At 40.3% G+C, this 17,549-nt stretch overlaps 1 protein-coding gene across 4 annotated transcripts in view; it reads right to left on the bottom strand.

Moving 5' to 3' along the window:
- Positions 1-17,549, bottom strand: part of BRINP3 (BMP/retinoic acid inducible neural specific 3) — a 293,883-nt gene that overhangs the window by 124,816 nt on the left and 151,518 nt on the right. For all 4 annotated transcript variants that reach the window (XM_037907555.2, XM_007062979.3, XM_037907556.2 and 1 more), the window contains one exon: positions 6,533-6,723. In XM_037907555.2, coding sequence (XP_037763483.1) covers positions 6,533-6,723 — 191 coding nt within the window. The remainder of the gene's footprint in view (positions 1-6,532; positions 6,724-17,549) is intronic.

Here is a 17,549-nt window from a genome sequence, read left to right on the forward strand (position 1 = left end):
GAGTCGGGAGGGAACCCTGACAACAACATTCAGAGGAAAAAAATTGGACCTTTTGCATTGTGTGCTGCTCAAGGGAGAATCTTTGCACATCTTGGGCCTTTCAGAGCTTCTAGGTCAAAAGCCTACATGAAATTTAAAAATAAAAAGCCTTTTAGAATCCTCTTGCAGACTGTCATACTGAGGGGGGCAATTCACTCATTGCCACTTTTCTAATTTTGGTTTGGGCTGTAACCTTACACTCCAGCCTGAATAAGGAGGCACTGTGCTGCTCCAGGAGTTGGGTAGCAAATAGATTCCATTGCACAGACTGGAACAGTGGGAAGGGGGACACTTGGCTCCACTCACACAGCGGTGTGTGAGGTTACCTCACAAGTTCTGGCCATTCAGATGGTCCCTGCAGGGAAACTCATGAGTGACCCTTTGTATGTTTCTGATGCCCGGTGGGTTAGTGCAATATACCACAACATCCTTCTAGGCATTACAGTCTTGCCCATGTTGCTTTCCATTATGAGATATTTGACGTTCCTTAACCACTTAGCCACAATTTCTAAAAGAAATAAGAGCAACTAGAAATGCTGTCTTCCGTGTTATAACAACATAAAATATTGTATAACTTCAGAGGTCTCATTTTAGAATGCCCTTGAGGAGTATATTTCTATGTTTGTGAATAAAGAGTTGGGAACATTTCACAGACAACCATGTGCAAGCATTCCCTTTATGGTCAAAAAGGGATAGTCACGCAAGCCAAGTGGTCGCAGAGGCACACAAATCTTACTGCAAGGTCAGTCATTTGCCAAGTTTTCTTTTATGCCCATGAATACAAATTTTCAGGAGCACTATTTAAAAAAGAAATGTGCATATTTGGCTTGGTCTTTTCTTATCAGAGAGTATAAAGGCAATAGCCCTTTCAGAGGCATAATCAAAGGAAAGGTAAAAGTGTGGTATTATGTAGGGGGACTACTACAGCTATATGTTAATGAAGCAGGGAAGTGTATGTTTTAGGATTCCCCATATACTCTAACCCCAAAAGGAATTCTAACAACAGAAAAGGGGACTATGTATATGATATTAGGTGTCATGTGACAACAATCTTATAAAATACTAATTTCCTGAATTTAGTTTAGATGGTTTGATTTTCAAATGCTCAGTGCCTGCTGCACCAAAGCCAATGGGAAATGTAGGTATACTCATCACCTCTGAAAAATGAGGCTGTGTCTTTAAGCCCAAGTCCCCTAAAGTCAATGGAAAGGTTCCCACTGTCTTCATTTGCTTTTGGGTAGTGTTTTGTACAGGCTGGGATTTTCAAGTGCCTTTGAAACTCACAGCTTCAAGGTTTAAGGGGCTTGGGATGAAGCTGCCCCGCAGCACAGCAGGGGTAAAAAAAGGAGTCTTTGGGCCCAGTGAGCCTTTCCTCGTTATACTTGCAATCAATGTCATGCCTGGGTGGGAGGGGGGAGAAAGGGAGAGAGCCTGGCTCAGTTCAGGGCTGGCTGGCAAAGAGGCAGGCACTAGCTGTCGCTCTCCATGAGAGGAAGGGTCACTAGCATAACAGCCAAAGCAGCCACCAGGGAGTATGTACTATCTCCCCAGCCACAGGAGACTCTGGAGGAGACCTAGGAGTCTAAGGCAAATGAGGTAACTCAGTGACTGAAGCCCAGAGCCAATGTGAGGTTCAGCCTCACCAAATTTACTGCTGCCCTGCCCGAAGGAGCTTGGGACCATGGCAGGATGCTGTCCAAGACACATGTGGAGGGCACTATTGGAGGCCCAGCCACCCCAGCAAATGGGACAATAGGAAACATGCCCCCAACTGAAGCGACAGTGATAGGAAGTAGTCTAGAGTGGTGGATTGAGACTGGGAGGGCCCCCTGTTCAAGTTTCGACTCACGCAGGGCACGGGGCTGGGACTCAGTGGAGTGCGAGGGCCCGAATCCCCTGACCCCATCACCTAGAAGACTGAGGCACTTTGACCAGGGAAACATGGGGCTGGCAGTCAGGCACACCAACCACTGGGCTGCCTGGCCCTCCAAGCACCTGTTACAGGTCGTCTCCTCAAAAGGCACTGAACAACAGCAAATTATTTGTGGTCCAGGGATACAGATGCTCAGTACTTCCGATGGATCGAACCCTATCATTTTTACTCTGTAATAGCAGAATTCTGGTATGTGACCCAGGGTTCAACAGTCATTACCAAAAAATTATCTTTTCCCCAATCTGAAAAGCTTCCAGATGTAGAACTCCAATAGAAGGAAACAATGGTCCTCCACAAGGAAGATTTGCAGGATCTGGATTTCAGTGCTGTATAATTTTTTTGTAATAATTATCAAATATGTAGGGTCCTCCTAACCACATTTACATCAATGGACATTTTACCACTGCATTCAATGAAGTCAGGATGTCACCTCTAGTGTCTAAGTACTATCCCTGTCCTGGAGAGCTCACACTCTGCTATGGGAAATTACCAGCAATCCTGGAAGTTTTGTATCAAATGAAGTGCCAGTAACAGATTGCTGATCAACACATGTACAATTTGTTCTTAGATTTCAATGAAATTAGGAGGTATTTGCCACAGAAGTGCTATTTCTTAAAATGATGATATAATTTAATGTTTTGTTTTAAATTATTAAGGTGGCACAGAAATTCAGCGTACTTCTGAAATGCTCTTTTCCAAGATCACATTTCACTTGTTATGGAACTCAGATATCAGCCAAAGGAGAATAGGGTTACTGTCATTTTATTAATATATAGTTGGAATTCAGCTATGAAATATATTAAAGAAAACCATTCCTCAGGTGAATAAGGGCTTTTGACAAGATTGCCCTGCAAGAATAATACTCAATCACTGGAAATATCTTTAATATAATCACCCACCAAGGAATAAAACTGCATCTCTAAAATGTCATTTCATTTTGTAATGTCTGGTTGGGTAATCTGTGTGCTAATTCTCTTTTATGCAGAACAATTTATACACCTCTACCCTGATATAACGCGGTCCTCAGGAGCCAAAAAAATCTTACCGCGTTATATCGAACTTGCTTTGGCCTCAAGCATTTCTGTTATTAATAGTCACTTCCCGCCCCTTGACTGACCCCTCAGAACCCCCGACCCATCCAACCCCCCACCCCCAGCTCCCTGTCCTCTGACTTCCCCGACCCCTATCCACATCCCCACCCCGTGACAGGCCCCCCGGGACTCCCACGCCCTATCCAACACCCCCGTCCTCTGACCGCGCTGCCCCCAGAACCTCTGAACCATCCAACCCTCCCTGCTCCCTGTCCCCTGACCACCACCCCCCCCGAGACCCTCTGCCCCTTATCCAACCCTTCGGCCCCGGCTCGGCACCCTTAACACGCTGCTCAGAGCGGCGTGTCGGAGCCAGACACGCTGACGCGCTGATCTGCCGGAGCGCACAGCCCCACCCCCTAGAGTGCTGCTTTACCACGTTATATCCAAATTCGTGTTATATCGGGTTGCATTATATTGGGGTACAGGTGTACTCTGTATTTAACACTAGGCCTCCATGATGGAGTGTATAAGCTCCACATGGGGGAGCCAAGGGTTAACGAGCTGCATTGGGCCCAGAAGGCCCTACCCAGCTGCACCTGCTGGGCATACTCACATTGGAGGCAGATCTTAAAAGGGAGGCACCCTGTTCAGTCATGATGGACAGAGCAAGGGCGTAGTCCTATGCTGTTAGCACCTGCAGAGAGGCCATACGAGCTCCTCACTGCCTGGACCAGACCCTGCTGCTGAGCTTCCAGAGCTCATAGAGACCAGGAATGGTGGGCCATGATTGAAGGAGAAGAGCCTCCAGCCCACAGTCAGTGAGAACCTAAGAGTCCCCAAGCCTAGCTCTGTTGTGACTTTGGAGAGGTAGAGGCCATGGTACGAGGTGACTCAGGGAGCAGGTTTAGTGGCATCTACCTGGCAGGCCATATATCCAACCTGCTAGTCAGAGGGCCCTGGGTTGGAACCTGGTGGTCACAGGGCCCTGGTGGAGCAGAAGGTCCTGAGTTTCCCTACTGCTAGCCACACAGAATCTCACCACTGAGCAATGCAGCTGGACTTGGACCCTCCAACAGCCCCTATCCTAGAGTTCTTCAATCTATTGTGAAACCGGATCCTAGTTACACATTGAACCATCATTTTCCAAAACATGACATAGGGATTTAGATACACAGCTTCCCTTATTGTTAATGGGATCAGGTTTAAGTACATTTCTGGCCTGTTTTGAAAAATTTAATTTAACAGACTAACTGTAGCCTGATTCTCAGGAAGATGGAGCAATAGTATGCAGAATCTACAGCAAAGTAGCTTTAAAAGGTTTCCTAGCTGGATATCCATTTGTTGATGGACTGCCTTCTGTTGATGCTGCATCTTTCAGCTACTATAATTGGGCCCAATATTTGAATGAGTTGTAGTAGGGACTCTAATAGTCACAGCAAAATATCATTCTGCTTAAAGACTAAATATTGTGGAGCAGCCTTCCTGAGATAGAAGGATGGCAAAGAGCAGAGAACTCAGAAAGAACCCCCAGTGTCTTAGACAGGGTGGACCTGGGGGCTCTATTCTTTCCCATCACCACAATTGCCTGCAGTGAAGGAAGAAGTGTCTTATCAATGGAGAGTCAGTTATGGTCCCCATGAAACATATGTTGGGGCAACATGATGGCTTGTTCTCCTGCCTTGGATACCAAATGCTTTTTCTTTGCAAAGACCTGACCCAGAACACAATAATAGAAATCAAGGTGTGGAAAAGACCTTGAGAGGTCAACAAGTCCAGTGCTCTGAGCTGAGGCAGGACCAAGTAAACCAAGACAATCCCTGGCAGGTGTTTGTCCAATGTGTGCTTAAAAATCTCCAGTGATGGGGATTCCGCAGCCTCTGTTGCAAGCCTATTCCAGTGCTTAAATACCCTTAAAGTGTTTCCTAATATCTCACCTAAATCTACCTTGCTGCAGATTAAACCCATTAGTTCTTGTTCTACCATCAGTGGATATGGAAAACAATTTATCACAGTCGTCAACATATTTGAACGCTTATCATGTCCCCCATCAAGTTCCTTTTCACAAGACTAAACATGCTCAGTTTTTGTTTTTTTTAATCTTTCCTCTTAGGTCAGGTTTTCTAAACCTTTTTATCATTTTTGGTGTTTATCTCTGGACTCTGCAATCTATTCACACCTTTCCTAAAGTGTGGCACCGAGAACTGGACACGCTACTCTAGCTGAGGCCTCACCAATGCCACCAGAAAAGGACAATTATCTCCCATGTCTTATATACATCACTGCTGTTAATACACCCCAGAATTATGATAGCCTTTTTTGCAACTGCATCACATTGTTGACTCATTCAATTTGTTATCCACTATAACCAACCGATCCTTTCCAGAAGTACTACCTCCTAATCAATTAGTCCCCTTTTTTGTAGTTGTATATTTCATTTTTCCTTCCTAAATGAAGTACTTTGCACTTGTCTTTATTGAGTTTCATCTTGTTGAATTCAGACCAATTCTCCAATTTGTCAAAGTCATTTTGAATTCTAATCCTGTCCTCCAATGGATATGCAAACCCTCCAAGCTTGGCGTTATCTGCAAATTTTATAAGCATACTCTCCACTCCATTATCCAAGACACCAATCAAAATATTGAGTACTGTAGTACCTAGGACTAACCCTTGTGCAATCCCATTAGATACACCCTACAAGTTTGACAAGGAACAGTGATAATTACTTCATGAATAAAGTCTTTCAACCAGTTGTGCATCCACCTTATAGTAATTTCATCTAGACCACATTTCCCTAGTTTGCTTATGAGTCACGTGGGACTGTTTTCAAAGGCCTTACTAAATCAAGCTATAACAGGTCTACAGCTTCCCCTCTATCCAGTAGGCCAATTACCCTGTCAAAGAAGGAAATTAGGTTGGTTTGACATAATTTGTTCTTGACAAATCTATGTTGGCTATTCCTTATAATCCTAGTACCCTTTAGGTTCTTAAAAACTTATTGTTTAATTATTTGGTCCAGTATCTTGCCAGGTATCAAAGTATCGTAACTGAGCCAGTATCATAAGTGAGCTCAGCATGGATGCAATGAGGAAGTGGGCCTATGAACTTCGTTGTTCTGTAGGCCAATTGTTTTAGTCCGATTTCCAAATTTCATAACTGAAAAATTGGAAATGTTCATGTTATTCACTTGCAAATAGAACTATTTTGACTAAAAATGCAAAATGTCATGCCTTTGAATTTCTGCAAAATGTTTAAAAATGTCCAAATAAATCAGTAAAACGGTTTTGTATTGGTTGATCGAACATAAGGTGAACAAAATGATGGTTAAGCATTAACAAGACAGAGACCTCAGATCTTCAGGGATCTTCAGTCAGGCCCTATGTTCTTAGCTAGAAAAGTCAATTGAAGGATTTGATGTTAATGGTATTGATAATATAAAAGTAGCAATTTATACACACTCTGACCATTTGTGGTTATTTTATAATGGAGCTGTATGCATAACGAAGCTGTTTCCTATCACTGACCATACCTCCCAAGGTAGCTGACAGTAGGAAATGTGTCCCATATTTCTTGATAAGGTTCTCTGTGATTTGCTGAAGGGTTGGGCGACGTCCTAGTAGTCTTATGTTGCGAAAGAATTCTGGTGCGAGAGGCAGTGGGGAGCCGAGGAAATTTCTTCTTTCAACAGCTAGATTGTTTACTTTCCAGCGGCCAAACTCTCTGCAAAACAGAACAATCCTCATTCAGAAATGCATCATTCAGACAAATGTTTTCATTTGCAAAGTACACCGCTCTGTTCCCTAGCTAGGGGCAATGTATTACAACAAGCCTTGCTTGTGATACTCTGTCATGGATTATATGCACATGGAACATGCAACAAGTATTATTTATTAGAAATGGAGGGAATACTCCATAACAAAATTGTCATCTGGAGAAGAAATAAATAAGCCACTTAGGATGCACCAGTTCCTATTGCTTTTGTTCAGCCTGTGATGTGACCATAATTCCAGAACAACTTGATTTTGTTAGGCACTGAATATAATTTCAGAATTATACAAGGTTCAACATGAAATAAGGGTTTTTTGTTAGCACTTTGTAAAGGAAATTAAAAATATCATTTTTAAGAGCACAATTTCTTTTGCACAATAATCTCCCTGTCTACTTTAGCTCACTACTTTAAAGGCATTAGAAAGACATTGTCAGCCTCCATTTGGCTCAGCAGAGATCTTGCTGAAGTTTCTGGTGCTTTTGACCCTGATTTTGAAACATATTCTTCAAGCAGATCAGATTCTCGGAAACAGAATGCGCTTTTCTATGTAAAGATGAAGCTAAATAAATTCAAAGACCATATGCAACATGCACCCATCCCCCATTTCAAAATAAATCAGTGATTGCAATGAAAGCAAACAAGTCAATTAAGCAGCAATAAACACATCTTTTATTGATTTACTTACCAATTAAGATGCAGCAGAGAGTTATTAGCAAAAGGACATGTTGTCCTCAAAATCTAATCAAGGGACTATTTTTATTTCTCAATGTCTGCAGTAGCTTTGCCTTTATGAAGCGCTTTTGTTTTGTTTTTTTTCTTGTTTTGGTTTTTCTTCAGAGTAAAGTCATGGTCTGGTTTGTGGCTACTACAGTGATATAACATATGGGCTGCTTTTTAGGGTAAAAGGATTGTCACTTGGACGGATATATCCCTCCCCCCTTTTGAAATTATATCATGTAAAAGCAAAAATTCATTTTTAGAGTGCTTGAAAAACCCTACAGAAAGTCCCAGCTAAATAAAGAGATGACATATATTTTCAGAATACAAAAAATCCAGAATGCAAGACAAGAATAAAGATTGTGGGCTGTAATACACAATGAAATGCAAATGGCTAACTAGTTAGAATGGCTGGGATAGGTCATGTGATAAATAGCACTTTATTTTCTATTTGTCAAATTATTTGGAGTCACAAACTTCTCCATCAGCAAAGAGTCTGCACAGCACCAGTGGTCCATGGACCATAGTTTAGAAATCACTTAAACCCTTTTTTTACTTTTTTAAAAAGATTGTCTCCCACAAATGTACTCTACTCTGAAGCAGACATGAGGCTGTGACAACATGTACCATCACAAATCTCGACTGCTCCTGCACTATTTTAGTCTGTGGAAGAGAAGAATGAGGGGGGATTTGATAGCTGCTTTCAACTACCTGAAAGGGGGTTCCAAAGAGGATGGATCTAGACTGTTCTCAGTGGTAGCTGATGACAGAACAAGGAGTAATGGTCTCAAGTTGCAGTGGGGGAGGTTTAGGTTGGATATTAGGAAAAACTTTTTCACTAGGAGGGTGGTGAAACACTGGAATGCGTTACCTAGGGAGGTGGTGGAATCTCCTTCCTTAGATATTTTTAAGGTCAGGCTTGACAAAGCCCTGGCTGGGATGATTTAGTTGGGGATTGGTCCTGTTTTGAGTAGGGGGTTGGACTAGATGACCACCTGAGGTCCCTTCCAATCCTGATATTCTATGATTCTATGATTCTATTGAAATGGATTTTGTTTCCCTTTAAGTTAATACCAAAATAAATTAACAAAACATTCTTCTCTTACAGAAGTAAGCCCTAGCTATTGAACAACTGAATACCCAAATACTACATACCACTGTCTTGTGCTTGGACAAAGCTGATTATATATTAACCTGATTTAATCAATAACTTAATGAAGAAGAACTGTGGAAGAAAACTTATTACATATTTTGTGATTGTCGGTATACTGGGTGCTTTCATTTCAACATATCCAAAAAAGCTACCTCAGTTATAGCACCTGGACGTACCATGAAGATAAAGATGCTTTGACAGCAAGATTAAAATGCAAGCTTTTAATTAAATATTCATATAAAATACATTTTATATCTTTCTGGAGTCTTTTCTTACAAACTTACTGTCCGGCTAATGATCTGTGTCAAAACTGAGTTTCAAACACATGGAGAATAAAGAAAAAGGGGAAAACATTATACGAGATAGTTGGCACTTCTCCTTGGATTTTCAGTGTCATAGATTTTTTGGCTGGAAGAGATCATTATGATAATCTAGTCTGATTATCATGACTTCCCTCATAACACAGACCATAGAATGTTACCCAATGATTCCTACATTTATAACAACAACTTGTGGTTGAACAAGGGCATGTTGGTTAGAAAGACAGACAAGCCTGATTTAAAGACACCAACCAATAAAGAATTTACCAAATCTCTTAATAATCTATTAGCATGAGTAATTACTTTTAGTGTTAACTTATATTTTATTTACAGTTTGAACTTCACTGATTTCAACTTCAAACCCTTGGATTTCATCATGCCCTTGTCAACTAGATTAAAGAGACCTCTAGTGTCAGATGTCTTTTCTCCATGTAAATAATTAAAGACCATGATTGAGTTGCCTCTTAATCTTCTCCCAGATAAATGAAATTAAGGTCCTTTAGAGTCTCATTTTAAAGGCATGTTTTCCAGACTACAAATCATTCTTTTAGCTCTTTTCCGAACCATGTCCAATTTTTTTTTTAAATATCAACACCAGAATATGTATTCCAGTTGGGCTCACCAATGCCAGATTCAGAGACAATATCACCTCCTTTCTCTTTCTTAAAAGTCCTCTCTTTATACATCCAGGTATTGTGTTAGTCTTCTAACATAATATAAAATTTCTTCGGTTTTATTATCTCTACTAGCAGTTCCACCACTAATGGGGTCTTGTACTTCTGTTTTATATATAATACACAAACAAGGGGATTGTTCCATAAATTTAATGACCGGTAGATTTAAAACAACTAAATTGAAATAATTTTTTCACACAGCAGGTAATCAGCCTTTGGGGCAGTCTTTGCTATAGAAGGTCAGGGGACTAAAGTTGTAAGTTGAATTTTAAAAATGGCTGGACAGTTTTGTGTCCCTGTCACAGGTTGATCTTGGGCTAGTAAGGGGTTCAACACCCAACTCAGATCTCTGCCTGGCTCCCCTCCTAAACTGTAGTATTTGGAGAACTGAGAGCACAGATCTGGTTGACTCAGAGCCAGTCCTTCTGGGAGATATCAGTGGCAACCTATTCTCAACAAGCAGAAGTGTGCTGTCCTGGACATGTGGCCTGAGGAAGGACCAGCAATAATTCCTAGTTGATGAGTAGAAGGAGCTGCTTAGGAACCTCTACATGGGGAAGCCTAAGGTGAGACTTAAGAGTCTGGAATTGACTGAGTTGGCAAGAAGGAATCCTGAGAGATCCCAAACCTCCTGTTTGAGATATTTTGTGTTGATATGAAACCAAACCCCAGATGGAGGGATGTTGCTGTTTGAGACTTTATTCAACCAGCAGGGGCAAGATTGGTTTGGAGTGGGCTGAGGAAGTACCCCCTCTCTACAAAGAAAGAGAAACTAAGATCACAGACCCATAGTATTTGTAGATATAAATGCTACGATAGGTATTGTCAAATATGACATTTAAGGGCCAAAAAAGTTCAGGAAGAATTCCCTACCCTTTCTCCACAAAAAACACACATGGCTACTGTTGAATCATAAAAGATGATGGATTAGTTCATTCTGTCCATCTTACTACTAAGGGTTGTTCCTATTTTTCCATCTACTAAGGACTATACTTAACTCATTTCTAGTGTGTCAAGCGATGGCGCTTCCACAAACCTCAGAGGTTACAGAATTATAGAAATGTAGGACTAGAAGGAACCTCAAGAGGTCATCAAGTCCAGTCCCCTGAACTCAAGGCAGGACTAAGTATTATCCAGACCATTCTACAGGTGTTTATCTAACCTACCCTTATAAACCTCCAATGATGGAGATTCTACAACCTCGCTAACAATTTATTTCTTAATAAGCAATATTTCTTATTGCTTAACTACCCCAACAGTTAGGAAGTTTTTCCTAATGTCCAACTTAAACTGCCCTTGCTTCACTTTAAGCCCATTGCTTCTTGTTCTATCCTCAAAGGTTAAAAAGAACAATTTTTCTCCATCCTCCTTGTAAAAACCTTTTATGTACATGAAAATTGTTAGCATGTCCCCCTGTGAGTCTTCTCTTCTCCAGACTAAACAAACACATTTTTTCCAAGCTTCCATCATAGGTTATGTTTTGAAGACCTTTGAGCATTTTTGTTACTCTCCTCTGGATTTTCTCCAATTTGTTCGCATCTTTCCTGAAATATGACACCCAGACCAAATACTCCAAGGCCTTATCAGCATGGAGTAAAGCGGAAGAATTACTTCTTATTCCTTGCTTGCAACACTCCTGCTAATACATCCCAGGATGATGATCACATTTTTTGCAACAGTGTTACACTGTTGACTCATATCATGTGATTCACTAAAACCCCTAGATCCCTTTCCACAGTACTCCTTCCTAGGCAGTCATTTTGTATGTGTGCAATTGATTGTTCCTTCCTAAGCGGAGTACTTTGCATTTGTCCGCATTGGTCTGAAGTAAACAGGATGAAATTCATTTCTCCAGTTTGTCCAGATCATTTTGCATTTTAATCCTATCCTCCAAAGTACTCTCAACCCTCCCAGCTTGGTATTGTTCTCAAAACTTTATAAGTGTACTCTCTGTGCCATTATCTAAATCATTTATGAAGATATTGAAGAGAACTGGTCCCAGGACCAATTCCTGTGGCAACCCAGCTTGACTGTGATCCATTCCATGGGATACCAGATAGCACTCACAAGAAGCTTCTTTTTCCTGGAATTATGCCTAATTTTTCCTCTTTCTTAATTGTATTATTATTCCACATAATTCCTCTTCTTCCCTGGTGTTTTACACCCTGCAAGTATTGTCATGTCCCTGCTTAGTTATTGCTTAGCCAAGTTTAAATATATATAATATAACCTTGTAATCATTGTTTCTACTACAATCTCTCCAGCTCTCTAACCACTTTTTATACTGCATATGCATTATTCTTCCTCTGACATATGAAATATCAGGTTTTGTCCACTGCCAGAGGCAGAACACTAACAGTAGACCAGACAGTCTTAATGATCTTCCTAATATGGTAAAGCCTGTGTTCCAAAGTCAGTGGGGGTACCATTCATCAAAATAACACTTTCCTCCAGAACAGCAGAGCATCAGTGCTGGCTCCTACTCAAGAAAACCAATTATGCCTTGCATACAAACACTGGAGGTATTAGATGCCTATCCCTTCCTCTTCCTCGGCTGTTAAAGAGCCAAAACCAGCAGCCCGTTTTGGTGCTATCAAGGAGTAAAGAATTAGTAGCAGGTGCTACCAGCTACATGCCCACTTATTTTCAGTCCAAATGATAGGTCAGCTATTGGATGGAGTCCTCTAAAGTTCAGGGCCAAGTCTCTTGTAGCAAAGGATGACGGCTTTGAGTTGGTTGGTTTGCAAGTGAGAAAAGATTTAGTAACTCTAGTTCAGAGAACTGAAACTATAATGGAAACACATGAGCTAAGCTATTGTGAAAGTCCATGAAAACTGTTCACTCCTTCTTCTGTACAAAGTAACTACAGGTTTCTACCACTCCCCAAAAAACTGGTTACTGGCTGGTTACCTAACAGCAAAAGGCTGAAGCATAATTGTGCCAAATATGCCCAGCTGTATTATATGCATGCCACAGACTCTTTATTTGCTGAACAGGTCTGTGCCATTCATTCAATGTAGGGTGAGCTTAGAAGAAAGATGATCAGCCAGAGAGAAAATAAAAGTACATGATACAGTCCAAAGACATCTATTTTTTTAAATTCAATATTATTTCCTTATTTTATTAATTTAATTTGCTTCTTTTGCGACTATGCTATGGCACTAATAATGATGTTCAAAAACCCTGGGTTTGTGGACAAGACATCGATGCATGATTTTGTAGCATCCTCACAGATGCAGGAACTAATTTCCTGGCAGGAACTATGGAAAACCTTTGGGAAGCTCATGGGGTAAATCACTTGGTTGCCACTCCTTACCACCATCAAACAAATGGCATGGTGGAGAAGTTTAATGGAACTTTGGGGGCCATGATACATAAATTCGTAAATGAGCACTCCAATGATTGGGACCTAGTGTTGCAACAGTTGCTCTTTGCCTACAGAGCTGTACCACATCCCAGTTTAGGGTTTTCACCATTTGAACTTATATATGGCCGTGAGATTAAGGGGCCATTACAGTTGGTGAAGCAGCAATGAGAGGGATTTACACCTTCTCCAGGAACTAACATTCTGAACTTTGTAACCAACCTTCAAAACACCCTCCGAATCTCTCTAGCCCTTGCTAAAGAAAACCTACAGGATGCTCAAAAAGAGCAAAAAGCCTGGTATGATAAATATGCCGGAGAGTGTTCCTTCAAAGTAGGGGGACCAGGTCATGGTCTTAAAGGTGCTCCAGGCCCCTAAAATGGAAGCGTTGTGGGAAGGGCCATTCACAGTCAGTGGCAGTTTGGACTGATAATCAAGAAGATGTCCATCCAATCCATTCTGAAACAGCCAAGTCAACCTTGCTTATGATTCTGGTCTATGCCTTCATTCTGCACTGTCTGAAGTGTAATATTGATTTCAAGATGTGGCATGTAACAATCATGATAAAAATGTTGCTCATCTTAATTTCTGAGGTAGAGGTTCCAACACTACACCAAAATTGCTCAGCCAGATCCAGCTCTTCTATGAAGTCTTGACATCACAAAAATATTTTTTTCCCCATTGTCATCTGCTAGAAGTGGGGATCTGTTATCCAGGTTTCTATTACTGACCAACTGCAAATATGAAAATTCTTTTTAACCAATATTGTGAAATATCAGCATTGATCATATGTATGCAAGATGAAAAAATTCACGTTTTGCAAGGCAATATTGCTGAGATTCATTTAGGAAATTTTTGTAGAGTTCATGCTTTTTAATCTTGCCTATTTTAAATGTTTTTGTTTTAAAGATGTGTAAGTTATTAAACTTCAAATGCAATGAAAAGCTATGGATTTCTTTCTGTCACCTAATACAATAATCTTTTGAATCATTTCCCACATTTGTACAATACATTGAATATTGTGTACTCTTGGGTTCCCAGCAGAGGTGGAATGAGCACATATCTGCAGGTATAGCTGAATCCCTGGCACTAGTGCTAGACTCTTCGATTTTAAAGTTTATCTATAGAAAAATCATTCCCAATACCAAAAAGGAGAAATACTATAAAGCAAGATAAATATAGTAACTTTATAGTCACTTTATCTAAAGTTCAGCACCAATAGATTACTAAGGCTCAGCATCTGCAATTGGGTGTCCCTGGATAGACCTTATGCCTGTGGAAAGTCTAATTTAAATCTATGGGGCCCTGCATGAATACAATGTGTCTGCCTTCATGGACCTGACTAACAGGATCGGCTAGAACAAAAGAAACAAATTCTGTATGGTAGAAATCTAACTCTTCTCCTTTCTGGACTCAGTCTTATTACATACAAGCATGTAGGTTTCTAGCAGAGACTGGGAAATCTCTTGAAAGTGGGCCCACATCAAATAACCACCCTGGCTTAGGAATCGATAGAAGGGAAAAAATACACAAATTTGGAAGGAAGGAAGGACCAGAAAAATGCTGTTGGAGGAAATAAAACATAAATCTGCATCGAGAGCGCAGGAGATGATGATGATGACAGGCACTTTCCATATAAATCATAGAGGAAGCACACTCTGGTAAAATTTATCTTTAATATTTCTGTAAGGCATTAGGGACAGTGTTTGGTTATATACATTCTTCCATCTCTCATTATTTGTATTAAATTAGTACCCCACTAATAGTGGGGGGGCCCCATTGTGCTAGGTTTTGTATGTACACATAGTAAGGAACAGGCACTGTCCAGAAGAGTTTACACCCCAAGAGAATGAATTTGACTGTCTTGTCCAAGGTTATATAGGAATTGAACTGAAGACAGATCTCCTGAGTCTCAAACCAATGCCTTATCCATAACACTATTCTCCCTCTCCAGGCTCATTCCATTTCGTATAACAATGGATGGATACATGAGGATATCTAAATACTATGTCTGGTATAGTGTATAGATTTGTGTGATCAAAATATACAGGGGCAAATCCTCAGCTGTAGTTAATCATCTTAGCTTTAGTGATTTCAATGTAGCTATGTTGATTTATACCAGCTTCGGATCTCGCCTATATTCTACACTGTTTGCAAATTACTTATTCTGTATAACATCCTTTTTTTATGACTAACACTTGGCAAGGAAAAAATATATTCCAGAAGTATTGTTTATGGTTATCTTACTGTTATACAATTTTTATTTATGTGCGTTTACACTGTCTAGAATTTCACATTTGAAAATGGAGTGCCTCTACTGACTTCAGATTTCCATGGGTGTAACTCTTACAGAAATTGGCTCTCTATACTCTGTTTTGACATTCTGGAATAACATAATCCTCTGCTATAGCTTTTGTAGGATAGATTGAATGATAATGTGGTGGTTAACAAATAATCTTCTGCAAATTCTTTGTGCATATGTTCATTTTTTACTACTTTGCTCTTTTGGGAAATGTATGGCTGCCATTTTTTGCACTTAACTTTTTTACCACAATATAGGCATGCTCTACTGTTCAGTGATATTAAATGCTCTCTAGCTGCACACAAAAAAACATGCAAATTTCTTTTGCCTTTTCCCTGTATTGTGCTTCCTGCCTCCCGGACACTATACAGAGAAATCATTGTTTCCAAAACATTCAAAAAGAAACACACAATCTGATCTAAATACAATGGCATTAGTATCCCTCCCACCTGTGGTGGTGTAAATCAGAAGTAACTCCACTGAAGTCAAAGGAATTAAATTGAGCCCAATGTATATATACACATAGATGGTAAAGAGACATTTAGGTTGAGATTTTCAAAGGAGACTGAGTAAATTAGTTACTTGAATTTCAATAGGAGTTCAGTACCTGGGTCCCTTAGGCTCCTGTGAAAAGCTAAGTTTTAAAACAAATATCCACTGAAGGAACAAAGTTTTGTTCATTTGATGCATTTAGTTTTCCTTCTGGCTTCCATAAATGACAAATATACAGAGGTTAATTGTGAAACTCATAAGCAGCACTTTCACTAACGTCAAAGCACTTAGGATCCAAGGGTTGATTTTGCTTCCATATAATTATGGCACTAAATTTAGAATACGGCTTATAACATGCACATTAGAGATTTTAGATGAAGTTGGGTCTGCAAAGATACCTGTAAAATCTCTGAATACATTGAAAAAATTCTACATCAGATACTTAATTTCTTTGCATAGTCCAACTATGAGATTCATTTTTTATACTACGCAAACTTTTCTTAGAAAGGTTCTTTTTGCAGAACAATTTTAAAAAAAAATTAAGGAATATGTTCAAATGAGATCCAGATAAGGCACTGGTTAAGTAAATTACACCACCACAGAATCTGCAATTGATTGGGAATGATGAAGACTTTCAGTAATTTAATTTCACTCGATAATGGGTTTAGGGAAGAAAGAGTGTTATAAACAATCAACATATGTGATACAGAGTGATACACCACTTTACAATTCAGGATACATACGAAAAGAAGAAAAAATAATCATCATCATTAAAATAAGACATTAGGCCATTATATATCTTGTAAACAGATTTTAATCTTAGGTGTTTACTATTATTTACTTGCATTGTGACAGTGCCTTAGAATCCGAGTCATGGACCAGGAACCCATTGTGCTAGGTGTTGTACAAATACATAATAGAAAGGCAGGCCCTGCCCCAAATATCTTAACAATCTAAGTATAAATCAAAAGACAACAGGCGAACTGAGAAAAGACTCATCACATGATACGGTGTGGTCTCAGCACACTAACCATTTTCAATTTTTTATAGGTATAAGAGTTTAAGGAGAGATTTGAAGGAGGACAGTTGTGTGGACAATTATGGGGAGTTTCTCCAATGCATGAGTGGCAGCATAGGGGAAAGCATGAAGGTGTTTATTTGAAAACTTAACAAGCGAGCAAAGGAGGCTGGCATCATGGGCTGATCAGAGATGGCAGTCGGCATCTCGACAATAAATGAGAGGTGATGAAGGCAAATTGCTTATTTTTGATGTGATGCTGAAAGGGGAGCAAGTGGAGAGACGCAGTGAGAGGGGTGACAGTCAAAGCAACAAGCTAGGAAAGCAATCTTTGCAACAGCAGTCTGAATAGGTATGAGTAGGGCCCTATCAAATTCACAGCCATGAAAAACATTCACAGACCATGAAATCTGGTCTTTTGTGTGCTTTTACTCTATACTGTACAGATTTAATGGGGGAGACCAGCATTTCTCAAATTGGGGGTCCTGACCGAAAAGGGAGTTGGGGGGGGGGGGGTCGCAAGTTTATTTTAGGAGTGCTGTGGTATTGCCACCCTTACTTCTCTGCTGCCTTGTTAGCTGGTTGGTCAGAGAGCAGTGGCTATTAGCCAGGTGCCAGCTCTGAAGGCAGCGCCCCACCAGCAGCAGTACAGAAGTAAGGGTGGCAATACCATACCATGCCACCCTTACTTCTGCACTCTGCCTTCTGAGCTGGGCTGTCAGCCAGCAGCCACCACT

This window comes from Chelonia mydas, chromosome 8 (assembly GCF_015237465.2).
Source record: "Chelonia mydas isolate rCheMyd1 chromosome 8, rCheMyd1.pri.v2, whole genome shotgun sequence".
Classification (NCBI taxonomy): domain Eukaryota; kingdom Metazoa; phylum Chordata; order Testudines; family Cheloniidae; genus Chelonia; species Chelonia mydas.